Source organism: Loxodonta africana, chromosome 19 (genome assembly GCF_030014295.1).
Source record: "Loxodonta africana isolate mLoxAfr1 chromosome 19, mLoxAfr1.hap2, whole genome shotgun sequence".
Lineage (NCBI taxonomy): Eukaryota > Metazoa > Chordata > Mammalia > Proboscidea > Elephantidae > Loxodonta > Loxodonta africana.
This window is the reverse complement of record NC_087360.1, coordinates 32,539,381-32,561,498: the sequence shown is the minus strand read 5'-3', so window position 1 is coordinate 32,561,498 and position 22,118 is coordinate 32,539,381. Positions and strand designations below refer to the sequence as shown.

At 52.0% G+C, this 22,118-nt stretch overlaps 2 protein-coding genes across 2 annotated transcripts in view; one reads left to right on the top strand and one right to left on the bottom strand.

The window, feature by feature from the left end:
• The first annotated feature begins 10,859 nt into the window (after nt 1-10,859).
• On the top strand, nt 10,860-18,684 carry CLDN5 (claudin 5). Its single transcript, XM_023559305.2, has one exon. The coding sequence runs from the start codon at nt 10,934-10,936 to the stop codon at nt 11,588-11,590; it is 657 nt and encodes a 218-aa protein (XP_023415073.1). The 5' UTR covers nt 10,860-10,933; the 3' UTR covers nt 11,591-18,684.
• Nucleotides 14,709-22,118, bottom strand: part of CDC45 (cell division cycle 45) — a 36,681-nt gene continuing 29,271 nt past the window's right edge. The window contains exons 16-19 of the mRNA XM_064272543.1: nt 21,595-21,713; nt 18,247-18,323; nt 16,602-16,668; nt 14,709-14,847 (exon numbers count right to left, since the gene is read on the bottom strand). Of these exons, the coding sequence (XP_064128613.1) occupies nt 16,604-16,668; nt 18,247-18,323; nt 21,595-21,713 (261 nt within the window). The 3' untranslated portion in view covers nt 14,709-14,847; nt 16,602-16,603. The remainder of the gene's footprint in view (nt 14,848-16,601; nt 16,669-18,246; nt 18,324-21,594; nt 21,714-22,118) is intronic.

The following is a 22,118-nucleotide window of genomic DNA, read 5'->3' as shown; positions in this document are numbered from 1 at the left end:
CTTTCTCCACTGAGAATAAAGTTGGCAGTTGGTTTTGCATATATGCTCTTAATTATGTTGGGGAATTTTCCTTGTATTCCTATTTTGCTGAAAGTTTTTTTAACAGGAAAGGGTATTGGATTTTATCAAATGCCTTTTCTGTATCAATTGAGATGATCATATAGCTCTTTTCCTTTGTTTTATTTACATGGTGAATTACATCGATTGATTTTCTAATATTGGACCAGTCTTGTATTCTGGTATGAATCCCATTTGATTATGATATATGGTTTTCTTAATATGTTGTTGAATTTTATTTACTAGAATTTATGAGGGATATTGGTCTACAATTTTCTTTTTTGTGATGTCTATCTGGCTTTGGTATCAGGGTAAGGCTGGCTTCATAGGATAAGTTAGGAAGTATTACTTCCTCTCCTGTGTTTTGGAAGAGTTTGGGTATAATTGGTATCAAGTCTTCTCTGCATGTTTAGCAAAATTCCCCATTGAAGCCATCTGCTCCTGGACTGTTGTCGTTTGCAGTTTTTTGATGAGATCTTCAAACTCTTCTTTTGTTGTGGGTCTGTTTAGATTTTCTATCTCTATTTGTGTTAGTTTAGGTGGGTAGTACATTTCTAGGAATTTGCCCATTTCTTCTAGGTTTTCAAATTTGCTGGAGTATGATTTTTCATAGTATTCTGTTATGAATCTCTATCTCAGTTGGATCTGTGGTAATGTCTTCAATTTCATTTCTCATTTGGGTTAGTTGCATTTTTGCATTTTTTTCCTTTGTCAATCTAGCCAGCGATTTGTCTGTTTTATTGAGCCTTTCAAAGAACTAAATTCTTAAGCCATTTTCCATTCATTGTGATTATTGATATGGTTGGGTTTAAGTCTACCAGCTTGCTATTTATATTTTATTTGTCTTATCTGTTATTTTCTCACTTTTTCTTTTTCTTTTAGATTAATTAGCTATTATTGTGCAATGAGTTCCTTTATATGTCTTTCTGCTTTGGTTCTTTGGAAAAACAATTTAGAGAATTTTTCCCCTAAACAATTGACAGCCCCTGAGGAGTTGTTACCTTTGCCCTAGTTCTTTGGAAAAACAATTCAGGGGACCTCCCAAGTTGTTTTCTACCCCATAGAGTTTGTTACTTTTGCCCAGGGGATGAGCCAATCTCTGCTAGCAGAGAATGTTACTTTATTTATTTATTTTGTGCAAGACCTGAGTTGACTGATATCTACTTGGTAGCTGAGGATTGGTGAAGGAGGCCATTCCTTGTAACTATGAGCACTGGTACATATAAAGGGCTGAAACAGAGACTTTTTTGGGATCTCCTGCTTGACAAGAGCTGGGAGAGGAGTGTGTCATTTGGGGCATGGAGGCTCTGCACTTAAAACGCCCCCAGACCCATTAAAAGAGCTGCAGCTGAGAGAACTGCTGGCTAAGAAGTGGGTGGGTTAGCTGAGAGAGCTGCTGCTGAGACAGCTGAGCTAAGTGGAGCAAAGCTTAGGGCTGCTACGCTGGCTATGAGCTGGGCCAGTTAGCAGCTGACAGAAGTGGTATCTTTTATGATTCCATTTTATTATCTTTGTTTGCTTATTAACTATGCCTCTTTGTTTTGTTTTATGGTTGCTTTAGGGTTTTTGGTATAGATATTTAACTTATCTAAAATCTGTCTCCAAATGATACTATATGACTTCACATATAAGAAACTTATAAGACTATACTTCGATGCTTCTACTCTCAGCCTTTATGTAATTACTGACATACATTTTACCTGTACATATGTTACAAACCCCATAATATGTTGTTGTAATTTTTTAAAAAAGAAGTTATCATTTAAAGGGAGCCTTGGTGGTGTAGTAGTTAAGAGCTATGGTGAGCTATGGCTGCTAACCAAAAGATTGGCAGTTCAAATCCACCAGCTGCTCTTTGGAAACCCTATGGGGCAGCTGTACTCTGTCCTATAGGGTTGCTATGAGTTGGAATCAACTCCAACGGGTTTTATTTATTTATTTATTTATTATCATTTAAAGAGTTTTTAAAAATAAGGAAAAAAGTTATTTTAAATTGGCTCATATATTTGTTGTTTCTGGAGCTCTTTATTCCTTTCTGTATATTTACTTTTCCATCTGATATCATTTTCCTTGTACCAAAAGACTTCTTTAATACTTTTTGTATTGCAGGTCTGCCCTTGATAAATTCTTTCAGCTCTTGTATGTTTGAAAAAGTATTTTACCTTTAGATTTGCCCTGAAATAATAATTATAATTATTTCAAAATAAAAAAAAAAAACTTTTTGTTTTGAAATAATTATAGACTCACAGGAAGTTACTAGTACAAAAAGGACCTGTGTAACCTTTACCCAGTTATCCCAATGATTACATCTTACATAGTTATAGTGCGGTACCAAAATCAGCAATTTGACATTGGTACAATGTGTGTATAATTCTATATCATTTTGTCACACGTGTAGGTTCACATCACCACCAAAATCAAGATATAGACTATTAGAACAGAGAGCTCTCTCATGCTACCCTTTTATTTTATGTACCTTTTATTTATACACACATTCAACCACCCCATGACCCCTGAAAACTACTAATCTCCATAATTTTGTGATTTTGAGAATGTTAAAGAAATAGAATCACACCATATGTGGTCATTTGAGATTCATTTTTTTTTCCCACTCATCATAATGCCCTTGAGACACATCCAAGTTGTTAGACACATCAATAGTTTGTTCCGTTTTATTGCTGAGTAGTATTCCATGCTGTGGATGTACCACAGTTTATTTAACCATTCACCTATTAAGAAACATTTCCAGTTTGAGGCTATTGCAAATAAAGTTGGCCATGAATAATCATGTATGCATTTTTGTGTGGACCTAAGTTTTAATTTCTCTGTGATAAATGCCCAGGAGTACATTGATGGATCATGTGGTAGTACAGGTAGTCCCTGACTTATGACATTCAAATTACCAAGAACTGCAGTTAACAACTGTCCATGTTTTGTTCATTTGCTTGTTTTTTGGTGCCTCTTGTCATTAGTAATGGAGCCCTGGTGGCACAGTGGTTAAGAGTTCGGCTGCTAACCAAAAGTTGGCAATTCGAATCCACCAGTTGCTCCTTGGAAACTCTATGGGGTGGTTCTACTCTGTCCTACAGAGTCTCGGTGAGTCAGAATCAGCTTGATGGCAACGGGTTTGGTTTGGTTATCATTAGTAATATGTACTACATACAATGTTGAGTGTGTAATTTGCTATTGCTATCCTTCTCAGATATTCACTTGCAGATTTCAATTTTATGATTCACTATTCAAAACACTGCCATATAGATTTAGTTTCCTAATCTAAATCAGGGGCTTCAGTTACTTGAAAACATGGACCCAAATGTTAATTGCTTTGCTAAAGTCAATAGGAAGATCGGGAAGCAGTGAGATGTTACCGTGAAATATATGAAGAAAAAAGAAAAGGACCACATAGACAACTCTCACTAATTTTCTGACTAGAAATACTATCCCCATTCTTAGGGATAATCCAGATGGTCCAGAACCTTCCACAAGTGAAGTTATTATTGCAGCTGACAAAACGCCAATGTTGTCCAACTCTTCTTCATTGTTGGAGCAAATTTTTATGATTTGTGTATTTTTTATGTATGTATGTATTAAAATATATCTGTAAGTTTATATTTCCAACCCCCCAAAACAAATACTGGATTTATGAAGATACTGATAATAAAAGGCAATAATAATGAAAATTGAAAAAAACTAAGATATTTGATTTACGTTAGAACCGACTTACAACACAGGCATCAGAACAGAGCCCTGTTGTAAGTTGGGGACTACTTGTGTATGTTTTGTTTTTTAGGAAACTTTCAAGCTGTTTTCCAGAGTGGCTGTACCATTTTACATTCCCACCAATAATATATGAGAAATTTAGTTTCTCTGCATCCTCACCATTATTGGGTGTTGTTGTTAGTTTTATTTTAGCTGCTTTAATATGTATATAGTAATATCTCATCATGGTCTTTAATTTTCATTTCCGTAATAGTTAGTGGGTGCCCTGGTGGTGCAGCGGTGAAAAGCTCAGCTGCTAACCAAAAGCTTGGCAGTTTGAATCCACCAGCCACCCCTTGGAAACCCTGTGGGGCAGTTCTACCCTATCCTGTAAGATAGCTATGAGTTGGAATCAGCTCCACAGCAATGGGTTTAGTTTTTTTTTTTTTTTTTTGAATAGTTTGTGATGTTGAACATCTTTTCATATACTTATTTGCCTTTGATATATCCTCTTTGGTGAAATGTCTCTTCATGTCTTTTGCACAATTTCTGAGTTCTTTGGTTTTTTTTAATGTATTTTGAGAGTTCTTTATACATTCTAGATATCAGTCCTTTGTTGAATATGTGGATTGCAAATATTTTCTCTCAGTGTGTTGCTTGTCTCCCAATCCTAGGTATATACCCAGAAGAAGTGAAGGCAGTAATACAAACAGAAACCTGTACACCAGTGTTCAGTGCAACACTTTTCACAATAGCCGAAAGATGGAAACAAGTGAAATGTCCATCAACAGGTGAATGGATAAACAAAATGTGGTATATGGATATACACACATTTGAATATTGCTCAGCCGTAAAAGAAATGAAGTCTTGATGCATGCCACAACATGTATGACCCTTGAAAACATTATGCTGAGCAACATAAGTCAGTGTCAAGGGGACAGATACTGTATGATCTCACTTATATGAAATAAGCAAATATATAGAAACCAAAGATTATTAGTGGTTGTCAGGGGTGGAAAGGAGAGAGAAAGGGGGAGTTTTTGCTTAGGAGGCATTGAGTTTATGTTAATGGTGGTGGAAAGATTTAGAAAAGGATATCCATGATGGTTGCATAACATAAAGAATGTAATCAATGTCACTGAATTATACATGTAGAAATTGTAGAGAAAAACAAACAACCGAAAAGACTATGTCTTAAGGGATGGTCGAATAATTACCAGAATCATCATCATCATTAAAACTAATCCAGGGTCCACTTTGTGCCAGAAAGTGCTTTACATGAAGTCCTTCAGCAACCCTTTGATGTCAGGCCCATTATTGTCCCCATTTACAGAACCTCAGAGTCAGTTGTCCACAATCACATCTAGCCCACATGGTGGAAGCACGTTCCATCCTGGGACTGTCCAACTCCCAAGTCCTTCTTCTTGGCAGAGACAGATAGTTGTCATCAAGTCAACTCCGACTAAAGGTGACCTTATTCACAGCAGAACAAAACACTGCCTGGTCCTGTGTCATTCTCATGATCGCTAGCATATTCAAGTCCGTCATTGCAGCTATTGTGCCAGTCCATCTCTCTCACCCTTGCTGGCCTTTTACTTCACCAAACATGATATCCTCCTCCAGAGATTGATCTCTCCTGATGACATGCCCAAAGCAAATGAGTCAGACAATGTTCTGTTGTAATCCGTGAGTTTTCCATTGGCTAATTTTCAGAAGTAGATCACCAGGGCTTCCTTCTAGTCTGTCTTAGTCTGAAAGTTCCACTGAAACCTGTCCACCATGAGTGACCCTGCTGGTATTTGAAACACCGGTGGCATAGTTTCCAGCATCATAGCAACAGGCAAGCCACCACAGTATGACAAACTGACAGATGGGTGATGGTTGGCAACTAAGAACAATCATAATGATGAGGATGTTTTTAATAAAGTAGGAAGATGTTTACATCGCGATGCTTAATGAAAAAGAGGACTCAGAATCACTCTATGAAGTTAAGTGAAAAAGCATACAAAATTGTTCCAAAAAATAGCACGCGGAGATGGAAGGAAACAGGGAAGAAAGGGGATGAGGGAAGGAAGATAGAGAAGCCTCCTGAGGCAGAACACTCTGGGAGGCTGGTGCTGGGGGTAGTGGGGGGAACAGCCTAGACCCTGTCCTACCTGGGCTACTGTTTTGTCAGGGCCTTGGCTGGCTTCCCCCAAGCTCCTGGGGGCTCTAGATGGCCCTGAATGTGGAGCCAGTGGAGTCAGGGACCACTATCCAGTGTGGACTATGAAGTGGCAAGAGGTCTACAGAACCCAGCGGCTCTGTCAATTAAAATACCCCGCTATCCCCTACTTTCTGGGCGAGTTAAAGCCATAAAAAATTTCGACAGACAACAAATAGCCCTGCTCTGAGGGAAAAGACTGAGGTCAGATGAGCTGCGATGGCTGACGGAGCCAGGGGGCTGGTCTCAGGAACCTGGACAGTGCTCAGAGGGACCCAGAATTGGCATCTGCCTCCCCTGCAACCTCACAGTCTCCACTAAGGAAGGCTTCATTACCGAAGGGGAAACTGAGGCACAGATGGTCAGCTTAATTGTCCAAGGACACACTGCTTGTAAGGGTGAATCTGATTTCATGCCTTGCTCTTAACCACAAAAAATAATAACAATGCCAACAATGACTGAGGCTGGGCCATGCCCTTCTCAGTGCTCCGTCCCCTTCCACGAAGGGTGGCTGAGGTACCCAGCCCAGGGGCTGGTGAAGGCTGGAAGGATTGCTTGGTCACTCTTGAATCCATGGGAGCACTGGCTCATGCCAAGGAAGGGTACAGCAGTGCTCTGTGCTCAGAGGCCTCTGCAAACATTTGTTAAATTGGAAGAAAATGTCTAACTATTTCAAAGCCTAAAGATGGAAAGAACGTTGTTTTTCACTTGCCCTAAAATGAAATCTAGGAACTTCTCATATCTCAAGCCCCAGGAACCAACAGCCTAAATTTAGATTGTCCTGGGGGGGCGGGGTGGGGGGGGAGGTCACCGGATCACCCTGGGGCAGGGTCAGCCAGCAGCTGCTCAAGATAAAGGTTGCTTTTCTGCCGACTCAGCCCTTTCTCTCACACAATTAATGAGAGCCCGGCCCACTTCCCTTGGGAACGTAGAACAATAGCTGTAGATGAGCAGGTGGCCTTGGCAGGGCTCTGGCCTGAGAGCCCATCGCCTGAGACCAGGACTTTATGCCGCTACCCCACTCCAGCCCCCCTGATTGTGGCCTGCAGGCCCCGGCAGCCATGGTTCTCTAGCCATTGACCTCCTTCTGCCCGTTGGATGCCTCTGGGCTCTTGCACTGGCTGTTCCTTCCGTTGTGCCTGGAAACTGGATCTTTGCTGAAATTGCTCCTCCACAGAGATACCTTCTTTGACCCTTCTAGATAGAGTAGCCTGTCGGTCCCCACCACACTTCCAAACTGATCTTGCTGAGTCATTGATTGGTGGCTCGTTGTCAGCTCCTTACGGGCAGCAACTTCCCAGGATGGGTCCTCTGCTCAGAGAAATTGTTTGTCAGCACGCAGTAGGTGATCAGGAACTCCTTCACCAGTGGAATGAAGGAAGTGGGTCCTCATGTGCCTCCTGGGTCTGGGCCGGGTCACTTTAAGGCCACCTTGATCTTTTTTTTTGATCTGGGGTAGATTTGTAGGGGCTGTTTCAGGCACCAGTTCCACAGTGGCCAGGGCTTTGCCTGACATGGTAGCTGGGCCCTGAGGACCCCCCAGGAGCATCTGGGGTAGAGATCAGACTGTGACAGATGGAGCCTAAGGCTTCTCCACCAGGCCCACAAGGTACTGTGAAGCTGTCCCCAAAGAGCCTGTGGGCTTACTGGGGCTACTGTGGAGGTCCAGGCTATGGGGGCCCTGGACCAAAATGGTGGAGCGAGGGAGGGCAGGCAGGCAGGCTGCAGCCCCTCCGCTGGCTGGAGGGGTGCACGTAGCCAGAGATCAGTGTGGCTCACGCAGCTCCGCACAGGCAGGGACAGGTGCATGGGGGTGGCCACCACGCTGTGTGGTTCATTCTATGGAGTTGTCCTGGATATTGGTGGGGAAACTGACAAGCAAATGAACAGCTCCAGCTCAGGCCCTTGGGAACGCTGCTGGGGGATGAGGCAGAAGGCGTCCTGTGGGAAGTAACCTCAGCAATGCAGCTTAGAGGATGAGCAGGACCCAACTGAGGGGCAGTGCTGCAGGCAGAGGGGCCTGTGGGTGGGCGAGTGAGACCAGTCTGAGGGCCTAAGGGAGCATAGAGCGTGCATGGGCTCGTGGATCCCACGGGGCTGGCCATTCCCAACACACACAGAGTGCACCAGCCTGGGCTGCTCCCGAGAGGTCAGCACTTTGTCCATGGGCAGGGATGGATTACTCAATAAGCCAGGTAAGCATGTGCTTAGGGCATCAACAAAACAGGGGCACCAGTTGTTGAAAGCAAAGACCCATAGATGCTAAGCAGAGAAAACACAAGGAAAAGCAAACGCAAAACAATGGTTCAGGAAAGACTCGATTAATTATCCTTATTATGTATGGAAGTAGATATTGTCTGGCAGCTTAATTGTGATGAAATCATTGAAGAATTTGTAAGAGCAAAGAATAGAAAGAAAGGCTTTTAATTATAACATGTTAGACATGACAGATTATCTAAAAATAGAGTAATTTGTTGTAACATTTGTTTTCTGATCATTAAATTTTCTTTTACGACATCTTTTCATTCGTTTATTTATAATCGTACCATTTATTATGAAACAAGCATCAGAATTGAACTATGAGCTGTTTAAAGCAAAATTGGTGAAAGTCAATTTTTTGTTGCGGGAGATCGACGAATTTTATGTTGATTTTTGAAACAATGAAGTTCACTGACTCATTTTCTTTGTTATAGAATATGTCGAATATTGTTTTTGTAGAAAATGTGGTATATATTAAAAATCTTAGTACCTCACATCCACTAAAAATGTTACAATCCATTCCATCTCATTCTGATAAAATGGCACACGCCCCTTTTGCATTAATCGCTAATATCATAGTCACATTTAAAAGGAAGTTACATCATGGATAGCTAAGACGCATATACACACATATATATAACTCACATATCCTGTTCGAATGCATGAGTAAGCAAAGAAGGGGGTACCACAGCTCAGGGCTCTCACATGCTTTATCTGGCCCTGTCCTAGGGCAGCAAGAGCCACACAAGGCTTTTAGCAGGGTATGGCCCTGGAGAGAGGATGGCCCAGCAGCCCTGAGGAGAACGGCCCAAGCAAGTAAGAGCGGAGGCCAGAGGGCCTAAGGAGGCCACAGCGGTTGTCCTAGGAAGATGGCGGAGGGCAGGGGTAGGGGCGAGGCTGGTCTCAAGGTCCCTGGCTTTGTGGGAGGAAGGTCTGCAGAGAGAGGGGGAGTGGTCATTGGGCCTTCAGCAGGTGGAAAGCAGCTAGAGGTGATGTCTGGGAGGGGGCAGTGGTTCTCTGAGCCCCATCCTGATGGTGGAGGCTGGGTGAGGGGAAGGAGAAGAAGCAGAGGGCTCCTACTATACTCTAGCCAACACCCCAGAGCCCAGCAAACTTGCCTCCAGCACCTCCTCATGCTGGATGAGCTGGGCACTGGCCTTAGCACATTTTAACACTTCAGAGCAATCTGAGGATAAGAAACCCAGGTCTAGGAGGGAGAGTTTGTCCATGCTCCGCATCTGTGGCTCACTCCCAATACCACGTCTTCTCTAGGAGGGCCCTGGCCAGCAGAGCCTTGGTGCCTGGGCCAGGAGTCCAGGCTTTGCTGGAAACAAAGGGACCCACAAGAAGTGGGGACAGGGCTGCTGTGCCCACATGGGTTGTGGGTGGTGGAGTCTGGTGCCCCCACCCGAGCCTCAGGGGGGCCTGAACGTCCACCCCAAAGGACCTTTCAAGAAACTCCTGGGCCATTGTGCAGAAGAATGCCCGGAAATCCCGCGCCTCCTGCCTCCAGCGAGGATGGGGGCTCTTCCTCCCTGTCAGGAAACTCCAAGTTGGCTTCCGGAGGGCGGTCTGGGGGCTGGGGCGACAGGGGCACCACTGCTACTGGTGGGAGGATCCCTTGTGTCTCTAGTCTCTGAGGGTCAGCACAGGCCTCTGGGAAGACAGCCTGTGTGCTGGGTCACTGGGGAATACTGGGGACTTCCTGAAGTGCTGTCCCCTGTGTGGGTCCTCAAAAGATCCGGGATGGGTGCCATCACAAGAAGACAAGCAGCCAGTGCATAAGTTCCGAGGCCTGAGAAGCCCCACGCAGGGCAGGCTGAGCATCGCTAATGAGTGGCAAGGCCCCTATGCCCACCCCACCCCCTTTGGTGCTGGGACCTCTGCTCCCAGGGAAGTAGTGAGTCAGGTGGGCGGTGGCGCTTGGCAGAACCTTGATGAGGAGGCCAGGACCCTGGGCCTGCCTGGCACCCTGCCTGGCAAGGCTTGGAGGGCAGTGCGAGGACCCTGAGTCACCGGGCAGTGAGAGCGAGGAGGAGAACCTGGGCGGTGGGACTGGACTTAGGACAGGCTTCCTGGAGCAACAGGCAGAGCTGTGCTGTCTAATCTGGGAAAAGGGGCCACGAGCCCCCCCACAGGGCTCTATGCGGACGGGCACTGTGAGATGGGGTGGCTCCCGCAGGCCTTGGCCCAGAGAAGAGAGGCCTGAGCGAAGCTGGCTGGGGTGGCGGGGACCACCAGCCCATTTCAGAGAGCCAGAAGCGGAGGCTTGGCTGGAGACGGCGTTGTGGCACAGGCTCAGGGTCGTGCAGTTCCTGAAGTGACACGGGACATGTAGGGAGGTTGCCTGCAGTGCGCGCGCGGCCGAGACTCGGACAGCTGAGGGCTAGGGGCCCAAAGGCGGTGGCCGGCCTGGGAGTGGCTCGCGGGCACCAACCACCCCTCCCCTGTGCGCCGTTGTTTCCCTGACGCCAACTGCCCGGGGCCTGTAATTGGTTGTGGAGCGACCGCCCCCTCGCGGATTGGCTCCTTGGGGCCGGGGGCCGAGCCCCGAGGGCAGAGTCCGCCCCCGAGCCTTCAAATGGGGAGCCCCTGGCCGCACCAGCAGACCCGAGGCGGTGCGGCGCGGCCGCTAAACCTAGCGGCGCAGCGGGCCAAGAGCCGGGCGCGCGGGCGCAGAGGCACTGGGGCCGTCGGGCGCGTGTCTCTCCAGCCATGGGGTCCGCAGGGCTGGAAATCCTGGGTCTAGTGCTGTGCCTTTTGGGCTGGGTGGGCCTGATCCTGGCGTGCGGACTGCCCATGTGGCAGGTGACTGCCTTCCTGGACCACAACATCGTGACGGCACAGACCACCTGGAAAGGGTTGTGGATGTCGTGCGTGGTGCAGAGCACGGGGCACATGCAGTGTAAGGTGTACGACTCGGTGCTGGCACTGAGCGCCGAGGTACAGGCGGCTCGCGCGCTCACCGTGGGGGCCGTGCTGCTGGCGCTTGTCGCGCTCTTCGTGACCCTGGCGGGCGCGCAGTGCACCACCTGCGTGGCCCCGGGACCGGCCAAGGCGCGCTTGGCCCTCACCGGCGGCTCCATCTACGCGCTTTGCGGGCTGCTGGCCCTCGTGCCGCTCTGCTGGTTCGCCAACATCGTGGTGCGTGAGTTCTACGACCCAGCCGTCCCAGTGTCCAAGAAATATGATCTAGGCGCGGCGCTGTACATCGGCTGGGCAGCCTCGGCGCTGCTCATGTGCGGTGGTGGCCTCGTGTGCTGCGGTGCCTGGGCTTGCGCCGGCCGCCCAGACCTTAGCTTCCCGGTCAAGTACTCTGTGCCGCGGCGATCCACGGCTGGCGGCGACTACGACAAGAAGAACTACGTCTAAGGACGCTGCGCACCGGAGGCGGCCTGCGCTGGGCCGCGCAGGTACAGGCTTCACGCAGCGCTCAGCCACGGCCCACGAATGGCCCCTACCCGGCCCGCAGCCCGTCGGCGCCCTGAGCCGACTACACGCATGTGTGAGAACTGGTTTTCTCTTCTGTGCCCAGCTCTGGCTCCTATGTGGGTGGGGCCCGGGTTCCATAGGCCGCAAGGACACAAGATTGAAGATGCTGCTTTCCTCTGACCCTACGGGTCTTGGACGCTGCCTTCCTTCTCAGCGGCTGCTGCTGATTTCAGAGCGGCATTGGACAGACCAGGGCTGGCAGCCTGATGGGCTGGGTCCTGCCGAGGGGCGTGCGCAGCGGCCTTTACTCCATCAATGGGGCCTCAGCTAGGGGGACCAAGAGACTTGGCCTGGACCTCCTGCCTTACCCCAGCAGCTTCCCAGTGAGGCTTGCGGTCACCAAGCCTAAGTGCAGGGCTGGAGCTGTCTTCCCCGCAGTTTGGAGGGAGGAAGAATCTGCTTACTAAATGGTTTGAATATCCTCCACCTTGTGTCCTGTCCTCTGTCCAGTCATCGCCTGTGCCCCAGGAGCCCCCACTCACCCATCCACCCACCAACTCCTCCCTGAAGGCTCCCTGAGCTGGCCCCTTGGGCCAAGTCCAATGGCCTCATCCCTGGCCCTCCCCACCACCCTGTCACCTTCCTGCTGCTACCAGGTGGGGGATACAGGGCCTCCTACAGCCATTTCAAGCCAGGATGAGATCTGCAGTCAGAACAGCTACTGCTGAGTCATAACCCCAGGGGTCAGGCAGGGAAAGTGAAGCAGCCTCCCAGCAGAGTACATGGTGGCCAGTGGGGTGGGAGGTCTCAGGAGGTAGGAGGTGCTGAGAGTGGGCAGCCAGACTACTTACTGATTTTGCCCAGAAGGGGCTGGGCCCTAGCATCACGTTTTCCACCTTCTCTGGATCCTGTAAAGTGGGCCACAGACAACACTGGACTAGGGCCTTTTCTGCAGGGAGGGGTGGGCACAGGGGCGACACCTGGATTTGCGGGTTCCACAGAACTCAGTGGCAGGTTGACAATCACGGTGCCATGGGGAGGAGGCACTGGCTGCCGGTTGTCCAGAGGGTCCATCAGCTTGGCTCCAGCCTGGTCGTTCTGGGATCGTCTGCCAGTCATGGCACAGCTCTGTGCAGGGCCGGCCTGTGCCCACCCTGCTGGCCTGGTGCTAACCCAGACTGGCCAGCAGACCTCTGTGCCAGCCCCTCTTGGAGCACCCTGTGTGATCTCCCTCCTGTGGGCAGCCAGCACTGGTCCCGGCTGGGTACCTGGGGGTGGTGTCCCAGGAGGACAGGGCAAGCCAGAACTATCTTGAAGAATAGTTACTACAGCTCGCATTTTTACCTTTCCCCAAAAGGCTAGCGCAGTGGGAAGGCTTGGCACCCACTCCCAGGCCTGGCTGGCCTCAGGGCCCTGCCAAGAAGCGCCTGGGCTGCGTCCAGTGGCAAGGAGTCTCCCAGGCCTGGCCAGGTTCCTCGTGGTAGGGAAGGGCTCAGAGGGGGGTGGGAGCAGCCTCTGTGAATGGTGTGGCAGATTCCTGGGAGTCAGAATGAAGCCAATGGGTCAGCTGTCCATGGAGGCTGAACTTTCTGATGGCCTTGGTCCCTACAATGGGACACGATGCAGTGACCAAAAACAGTCTCAAGCCTGGGAATGTATGACCCTGGAGCTGCAACTCTGCATTCAAGGTGCTCACGTGGCTACATCTGGCCCCTGGCAGGGGCAGCGCTAGGATAGGGTGCTTGGCTGAGGAACCAGGCCTGGAGGTTGCCCAGGTGGGGCTGCAACCCACACAAGCCTTTCCCTAGGGCACAACATGCCCTTGCTCTCCTCAGTCCCCAGGCACAGCTCTGATTCCTGAGGGCAGTGGCATAGCTTCTGAGCTTTCCCAAGTGGCCAGGTGGGTGGCTTGAGGGCCCTGGAGAGCCAGGCTGCTGCCAGCCAGACCCATGCCAGGAAGGGCCATGGAAAACCTCCACTTGTGGTTGGGGTACCGCCAGAGGTCAGGGGAAGGGAGCTGGGTTCAACTCCACTGAGGCCACTGCCCTTCTGAAGGGCCACACTGAAGCTCAGGTGTGGGGACAGGTGAGACTCAGCCCCACCCACCTATGTCCTCACACTAGGCCACTCTTTCTGGGCTCTTCCCTACACCTGTGCCCATGCTCTCCCTACCCACTTAAAGCCTAACACGGCCGCCCCACACAGCCCAGGGCCTCACTGGCGCTCTCCCCCCAGCCTGCCTGCTTCCCCTGCACCTGCACCTCCAGGCCGCAGCCACCAGACTGCCTCAACCCAAATGAGGGCAGAACGGCTCTTGCTCTCTCCACCCTGGAGGAGGAGGAGCAGCATCCTCCTCGCCTCTGGATCCCCCTCAACACTCACAGGTGCTCAGGGGCCAGGTGGGGAGAGGGCAGGCCAGCTGGCCTCAAGGCTCTGGACTGCGCAAGCCCCACTGCTCTGAAAATGATGGAGCTGACTGAAGTCCCGTCCAGTTCAAACCTTCTGTGACCAGGATGTGGGTGATGCTGACCTTGGGGCCTCGGGAGGTGGGAGGCGCACGGTGCCTCCTGGACTGCCTGTGACCCTCTCAACCAGTCTGGCTTATCCCAGTTTAAGGCCCTTGCTGCTACTCCCCCCCATCCCACTAAAGTGCAGAGAAGCCAAACCTGCCCACACACTTGGCGTGGGGGCACACAGCTATCCCAGGAGGGTGGGAGGGGCACTCGGACAGGGCTGCATGGTGGAGGAAGGCTGTTGGGTGGCCAGCTCAGGTCTGCTTGGGGAAGTGGGTGGCCGGGGAGGAAGTGGAGGGAGAGTGGGAGGACAGAGCCTGTCCTCTCTGGGTACCACTAGGCAGTGGTGCTGAGGGCCTGGCTTCTGGAACTGCCCTGCAAGGAGTCTGAGGACAGGGTGGAAGACTTGTTTATGGGGCTGAGCAGGAGGGCCCTACCTCTGCCAGATGGGAGATGCCCGGGGGCACAGGATCCCACTCCTCTGGGCCCACAGAGCCCAGGGCCGACCCATAGGCTGGCCCGGTGGCTGGGGCTGAGGAGGATGATTAGAACATAAAATAACATTTTATTCCATGAAAAACAAATTCTCCCTACGTCTCAAACTATGCCCATAATTTACAGTCTAAATAAAAGCAGTGAACATAAATAAGGAGGAGGAGGAGGTCATTTCTGAAGAAAGCACACCTTGAAAAATAAAGGGGAAAAAAAAGAAATTTCAAACAATTTTTCATGTCTCCCCCAATTAAACACATGAAGCGCCCAGCCCTGCCCTCTGGCATGCTGGGCGGATACCCTGGTCCTGAGGTGGCCGTGGAGTCACCACAACCCATCGTGGGGGGTGAGGGGTGGGTGTCTATAGGCAAGGTGCCACCCCAGGACTTCAAGGGCACTGGGCATCCCTGGAGGGCACCCTGCCCAGGCCCAGGTTCTGTCCCACTGAAGAACTCCAACACTGTGCAGCACGGGGAAGCGCCTCCTTCTCACCTGCTGACCTGCCATCTGTTTGTCCCTCTGCACCCCAGCCCCAGGTGTGCCCTCGTTCCCCACGTGCCGGCTCTCGGGTCCACATCCCTTGCATGCACTCCTCCTCTTGCCTGGAGCATCTTACCCTCCCTGTCCCCCTGAACACTGCTTCTCGTCCCACCTGGTCCTTAACTTAGTGGCGGGACACCCAGCAGCACCTGCTGTATCGCTGAGCAGACTGCAGGGGCCGAACGGCCTCAGACAAAGCTCTGCTGCCTGAGATCCTCCACCTGTAACCTTAGGTTTAGGTTGTAACCCTAAAAAGGTGCTCAGCAGAACCTCCGTCCTTGCCCCAAGGAGCAGTGACTGCGTCAGGCCCCAGGTTAGAGCTGGTCTGGACACTCCTTATCTAGCCAGGGTGTTCACCTTATTTTCAGAGGAGGAAACAGGCTCAGAGAGCTAAGTACGGCCCAAGGCCACACTGCGGATGAGCTAAGAGACCTTGCTGCAGACCCAAAGGTCTGACTTAGAGCCCCTTCCCTGACACATGGTCTGTGTACCCCAGGCCACCCTGAGAGGGGCTGTAGGTCCCTGAGGTCATCATGCCTTTCTCAGACGAGCCCACTCCAGCCCCCACAGGAGAATGGGTACCTGGTCCCACAGCTTCTAGCTTACTACGGGTGAAAGGGGGAGCAGGAGGGCCCTGGGCCCAACATGAGGGGACCCTGATGTCAGTGCTACCCCACCTGATAAGAGTTGTATGTCACTGTGCCCTGGAGGTGTGTCCACTGTGTGTGGGGACCTGGGCTGAGGGGCGGTGACACCAAAACACAGCAGACCCATGCCACATCAGCTCTGGCCTACTTCCCGGGTGGAAGGGAAGATGCCCAAGAAAGAGGGGGCATGTGGGGCATCCCGGGTCCCAGCCCCACTGTCGGTGACTGGCAATGGAGCCTTTGGAAGTGCACACTGGGGAGGTGCCTTCAGAGCTGACTCTTGTCACCCTCAGCTGGGCTGCTTTCCCAGTATGCCTCTGTGGACTCTAGTCCAGGGCCTGGCGTGAAGGCTGCTGGCGGCAGGAAGGTTCTGGTGCCTCCTGCAGGTGACCATGAGGGAGAGGAGGGCTCACGGGTGGCCTCTGCTCTTGGCAGTGCCAGGAAGTCTGTGTGTCTCACGCATGCACACGCCTGTGCCCAGCCCCCATGGTGTGGCAGGAGAGGATAAGATGCCAGCTCTTTCCAAAGGGATCACAGGAGCTTAATGAAATTAGTTCCTTCAAAAATGTGCCACTGTGTCACTGTGGGCAGCCAGGGACAGACAGTGTTGGGAAAATCTCCTGGCAAGCCCCACTTTGGTCTGAGAGCTGAGTCGAAGCCTCACTCGAGGGAGGAACAGGGAACTGGCTCAGATGGGCAGGGCTGTCTCTGAGGACCCCCCACATGGACCTGGCCAGCAACTCCCCCCACACAACTCACCCTCAGGACAGGAGAGAAACAAGTGCATCCAGAAACTTGCTCCGGTCCTCTGCTTTCAGTTCAATTACTGCAGTAATGAAAGAAAAACATCTTGTCAGGTGGGAGGGTGGCGGTGTAGGGGCGTGGGGACGGGAGTGAATGCGAAGTGAGAAGTACAGTTTAGGGCATGTGAACTCCCTCTCACTGACCATCTCCAGAGGGAACAACACTTTGCCACACTCCGGAATGTACCAGGCTGTCCTGGCCTGCGGTATCCCGGACTCAATTACATTTCCTCATCCCACTGTGTATAGTGCTCAGAAACCGCTGGAGCTGTGGTCTGTGAGAAGGACTCTCCGGGTACCTGGGTGTCAGCATTGCCAACTGCTGAAGGGGACTCGGAGGATGTGACAACTCAGAATGTTGCAGATCTGGACAGAGATGGACCATCCTGCACTGCCCGCACATAACCCTGCCTCACAGTGGGCTGTGGGGGAGCCCGGAGGGGGAAGGGTCAGCCTGTAGCCCGCTCTTGCCAGTTCCCCAGCTTCAAGGTCCTCAATAGTAGAAAGGGACATGGATTCATTGCCCCTGGCTCTGAGGGCTATCATGTGGGCCCTCATCAAACAGGGCAAAGCTGGGACCCGGAAAGAGGGGCTTGCCTGGCCCCACCGCCATCAGTGCTGTAACCACAGCTCCAAGAGCCCCAGGCCCAACGTGTCCAGGTGGGTGCTGGCCACGGCCCCTCTGCATCCTCCGCTGGCCCTGTTCTCCACACACTGGAGACCAAGCAGCTTTCCGTCCACAAATGCTGCCCATGTAGAGAAGGCGGGATGTCAGCCTCATCACACATCAAGGGCGTGAAATGAGGCGGGGGGGATGCTCAAGGGTATATGCCTTAGCATAGTACCAAAGCCGTGACCTGACCTGGAGGGGGCAAACCAGCTCTAAGATGACTGAGACAGCTTGAACAAAGCCTGGTCTGTGACGAGAGTAATCAGTATTGTGAAGGAACTAGGTGGTGATGCTGCAGGAAATGCCCTTTGGGACAGGTACAGGCAGAAGCATTTAGGCGTGAAGGGTCCAATGTCTGTTTTACTTTAAATTCCTCCAGGAAAAATAAAAAGGCAAATACGGCAAAAAATGAACCATCGTCCAATGCCGGGGACAAGATGGGTGGGGTGGGGCAGGATGCGCCCAATCTCTGGGTATGATTTTCTCATCCAAAATGCAGGTGGTGAGTGCTAAGCTGGCACACAGGGGACTGCACTGTCCTCGTGGCTACTATGCCATCTGATCCCGCTGGAGCTGGAGGCAGGAGCCTTCCCAACAAGATGCAGCTCCTGGTGTGCAGTGGCAGCAGTCATGCAGTGGGTGTCCTTGGTTGCCACAGGCCTTGCTGTTTTATCCACTGCAGAAGCAGGAAATGGCCCTGATCTGTGAAGCTGGGGGACAGGAGGGACCGTGGGATTGTCCAGTCGCGTTAGTGAAGTAAGGTTCTTGAAGGGACTGGATTATAAGGGGGAACCAGGCCCGGGGGGAGGGAACGGTATGCCAGGGCTCCTCAGGTGCCCCCTGGATCTGAGGTCAGCACTGGCCTCGGAGGGGCAGGCAAGGGAGGTGTGGCCACAGTGGCGGTGGTGGTGGGAGGTGGGGGGACTCTTACCAGACAGGTCGAAGTGGTTGTGCAGTGTCCGGGAGCTGGTACTCTCTGCAGCCTTCTCAAATGCCCTCCCAAAAAAGCTGCCGGTACAGGAGGCACACATTGGGTGCCAGCCCACCTGTAATGCCCCTTCCTGCCACCCTCAGCCCCAGACTCCTCCAGCTACCCCCACCCCCGCCACCAGCTTTGCCCCTGTCTGCACTGCCCTTCTTCCTGGGCCCCTTTCTCTAAGGGCCTCTCCTACCACTGGATGGCCGAAGCTGCCATCTCCGTCCTCGCTCTCCCTGTACCCAGTCCTTGGGCCCCGTGTTAGCTATGAGGGCCCCTGGCTGGGTTTCGGGCCCCCCAACTGTCCTATGGCCACTCATCTCATGCTCCCTCCATGCGCACTCCCATGGCTCTTCCCCATCTGAGCCACCCTGTGCAGATCCCCTGGCACCCGTGTCCCTTGGCCATAGTCAGTCAGGTGTGAGCATCTGTCCCGTGGGGGGCCTTCACCTGTACAACCCTGACTGACTGTGTAGTTTTCCACATGCCTGGCACTGTGTGGTGTACAGGGCAAGCACAGAGACCGAGGGGCCAGAGGGGCTGGCCAGGCAGCCTACAGATGTGATGAGCTCAGGTGTCTCAGATAAGACCCAGGCCACAGTGGGTAGGGACTAGGGGTAGCCTGCAAGGCTCAGGCTGTGACACTGGAAGGCAGCCTAGGAGGGCAGGGGGCAGGAGGTCCCAGGATGCAACCAGCCCACACTGACAAGAGGGCACAGGCTGGTGGAGAGTCAGACGGGAGGCACAGGGGGGCCATAGGAGAGGGGTCCTAGCAGAGGGAGAGTGTCGTGGGGAAGGATCCACCATCACACATCAGTTACACGTGGTGTCGCATGTCAGTCAGTGCTATCTAGCACGACCCTGGCACAGCAATAAAACCCACCAGAAGTGAAGAAACAGGCAGCTGTAGCAGCTATGGGAACCCAGGACAGGAGCCCCTGATCATGCACGAAGCCTCCCAGCTCTGATCCTCCTGATTCACCACAGATCACCTGGAGATCCAAGATCTGTGGTGTAGCTTTCAAAAGTACTATCTTAAAAAAGCTCATTTCCAGTTTCTGGCTTATAAAGATACTTGCCTCTCCCAACCTCCTTCTAAACTGCCCATGTAGACATAGAAGGTCAAAGACTCATGACAGCTGACCTAGGACTGACTCAGACTCTAGAATAAATGTTCTCACAGGAAGAGGCCACCAAGTACTGGGAATGGCAAGCGCTGCCCACACCACCACCGTGGCGAGGAGTGCTATGGACTATGGATGGCCCTTGGGTCACTACACTGCCCTGGCGCAGACCATGGGATCAGCAAGCTCAGAGTGCTAGACAGCTCAGCGTCCACCTGAGGATCATGTCTTGGGAAGTCCTGGGGCACACTGTGGTCAGGGCACTGACCGAGTCAGGGAGGCAAAGCCCTCTCAGAGCAACAACAGTGGTGGAGCAGCAGCCCCTGGGATTACTATCTGTGCTCTCCAGCAGTGCAGGGTAGGAGGCGGTGGCAGGGAGGAGACCTGGAGGATCAGAGTAAGGCCCAGACCTTGCCTCTGGTCAGCCCAGGTCTGGGTGGTGTGAGGAGGAAACCCAGCCCTGCCACAGAAGAAGTGGAAGAAGACAGCTCTGAAGGGTTTAGGGAAGGGCCAGAATATCGCACAAGACACCAGAGAAAGAAGATGAGCCTGCATAGCCCAGACCCACTGCTGCAATGCTGTGACAGTCACAGTCAGAGCCAACCTGAAGTCCACAGCAGGAGGCTAGCTGGGTAGGTGGTCACCTCCCTTCACAGGCAGCCTAATGACTGCAAATCACCTTCCTACAAACGTACACAGCAAAAGTCTGGCGCTCAGTGAGGAAGTAAGACAGAAACCACCAAGTACAAGCTGGTTCCTCTAAACTCTGTAAACAGAGGACTGGCTAAGGTGAGAGCAAGCCCAGTGCAGGGTCGGCGACTGCAGCACTTCCTCTCCCTGAGTAGAGTAGCAGCACCATGAGAGCCGGCCTTCTGCAGATGCTCCCACAATCATGAGGCCTTGGGAGGTGAGGTCTGGAGGGCAGGCATCAGGAGGGGCTGTGGGCACATCCGGGACGCCTTGGTCAGCAGGAGGGTCTCCATTTGCCTTTTATGTTTGAGCTCTGCTGACTGAACTTTGAAATGCACTCAGCACGTTCTGAAATTAGGGACTCAGTGAGCAGTGCGCTCCGTCTCCAGGCGGCAAGGGAAGCCCACTTTATGCCAGCTGTGTGTATGTGAAGGGGAGCAGAAGACATTTCCCTGTTCACCTCAAAGCTTAGTGTGAGGCTCAAACAAGAGACTAAGTGATCACTGACAGGGGTTTTCAAAGACAGATACCATGCCCATCTGCGCTGGAGGAGCCCTGCAGAGGAGGCCTGACTTGTGGGCATCTGACCTGAAGTTCCTCTGGTTCTCAATGCTAACTGCATTCCTTAGAAGGGATCGAGGCCCCAGGAGACTAGGGGTCCTGCCCAAGGCTGCACGGGAGCCAGGGCCCCCTGTATCTCATTGCCAGCACAGCCCATCTTCGGGGTTCTGAGGTCTTGTCTGCTCCTGCTGTGGCTCAGAGGGCAGAGCACAGCCATTCATCCCATTTCTGTGCTCTCCTATACTATGCTGGGATGAGGGAGACCGAGGGGCCTCATGTTCAAATCCAGCAAACTTGAGTATCTGGAGCCCAGTGGAGAATCCCTCGTTAGGAGGGTCACACTCTGCTATTCTGTGGACCTTCGTAAGAACAAGGTCCCTGATGACCTGCTACCAGGATCTGAGGTAAACCTTTCAGGGGAGCACGTGAGAGGCACATGGCACCTTCAGTAGGCTCCTGCTCAGCCTGTCTCTCCCTGGCCACTGTCACCAGCTCCAATAGCCTCTAGCCACCTACATCTTGGGTGGTCTCGCCACCATGTGGGCCACGTTTATGGCCACACGTTGTCCCCCTGCCCAGCACCCACCCTCTGTGATGAAGACAGTCCCTCCCTTCTGTCGTGGGGCACACCTGCCCCCTTAACCCTGCAGGCTGGACCCTGGCACAGTTAGCCCTGGGCGTCCTGCTCAGGGCTAGACTTCAGATGCTGATCCAAAGACTGGGTTCACTATGCCCATCGCTAATGTAGGAATGTGAACTGGACACATTCCAACATTTAATCCAGGTGAAGACAAAGAAAGGACCGAGGGCCAACCTGCAGCCCTCACAGCCTGGCAGGATGGCAGGAAAGGCTGGCTCGGCCCTGCTGAGAGACCGGCCAGCAACACCCCTCCCCACAAGTGGCCCCTGTGAGGACAAGCCTGCTCACTTCTTTCTGTCCGAGCTGTCAGTCTCTGGGGGAATGCCCACCACGGTCACTGTGCCCTGCTCCACGCTCAGAGGGGCAGCCATCACCAAAGGTAGCAGCTTGCAGCGCCGATTCTTGGTCTGGGGAGGCAAAGCACAGCCGTGAGTCACGGCACCCCTACAGAACACCACACTGAGAGCCTGCCACGCCAGGCGCACGCTGGGAGGGCAGGGGCTCGCAGGGCCCAGTCACAGTGTTGCCACAGCCTGCACACGAGTCCCACTTTCCTTGGTAACTTTTTATGTCATTCTGGGATGAGGCACTTCTGGGTGTGTATTTCTTACATGACCTACAGGTGTAAACCTTAATAATGGTCTTGAAAATTTCATATGCACATGTCTTAGTCATCTAGTGCTGCTATAACAGAAATACCACAAGTACATGGCTTTAACAAAGAGAAATTTATTCTCTCACAGTAAAGTAGGTTATAAGTCCAAATTCAGGGTGTCAGCTCCAGGGGAAGGCTTTCTCTCTCTGCCGGCTCT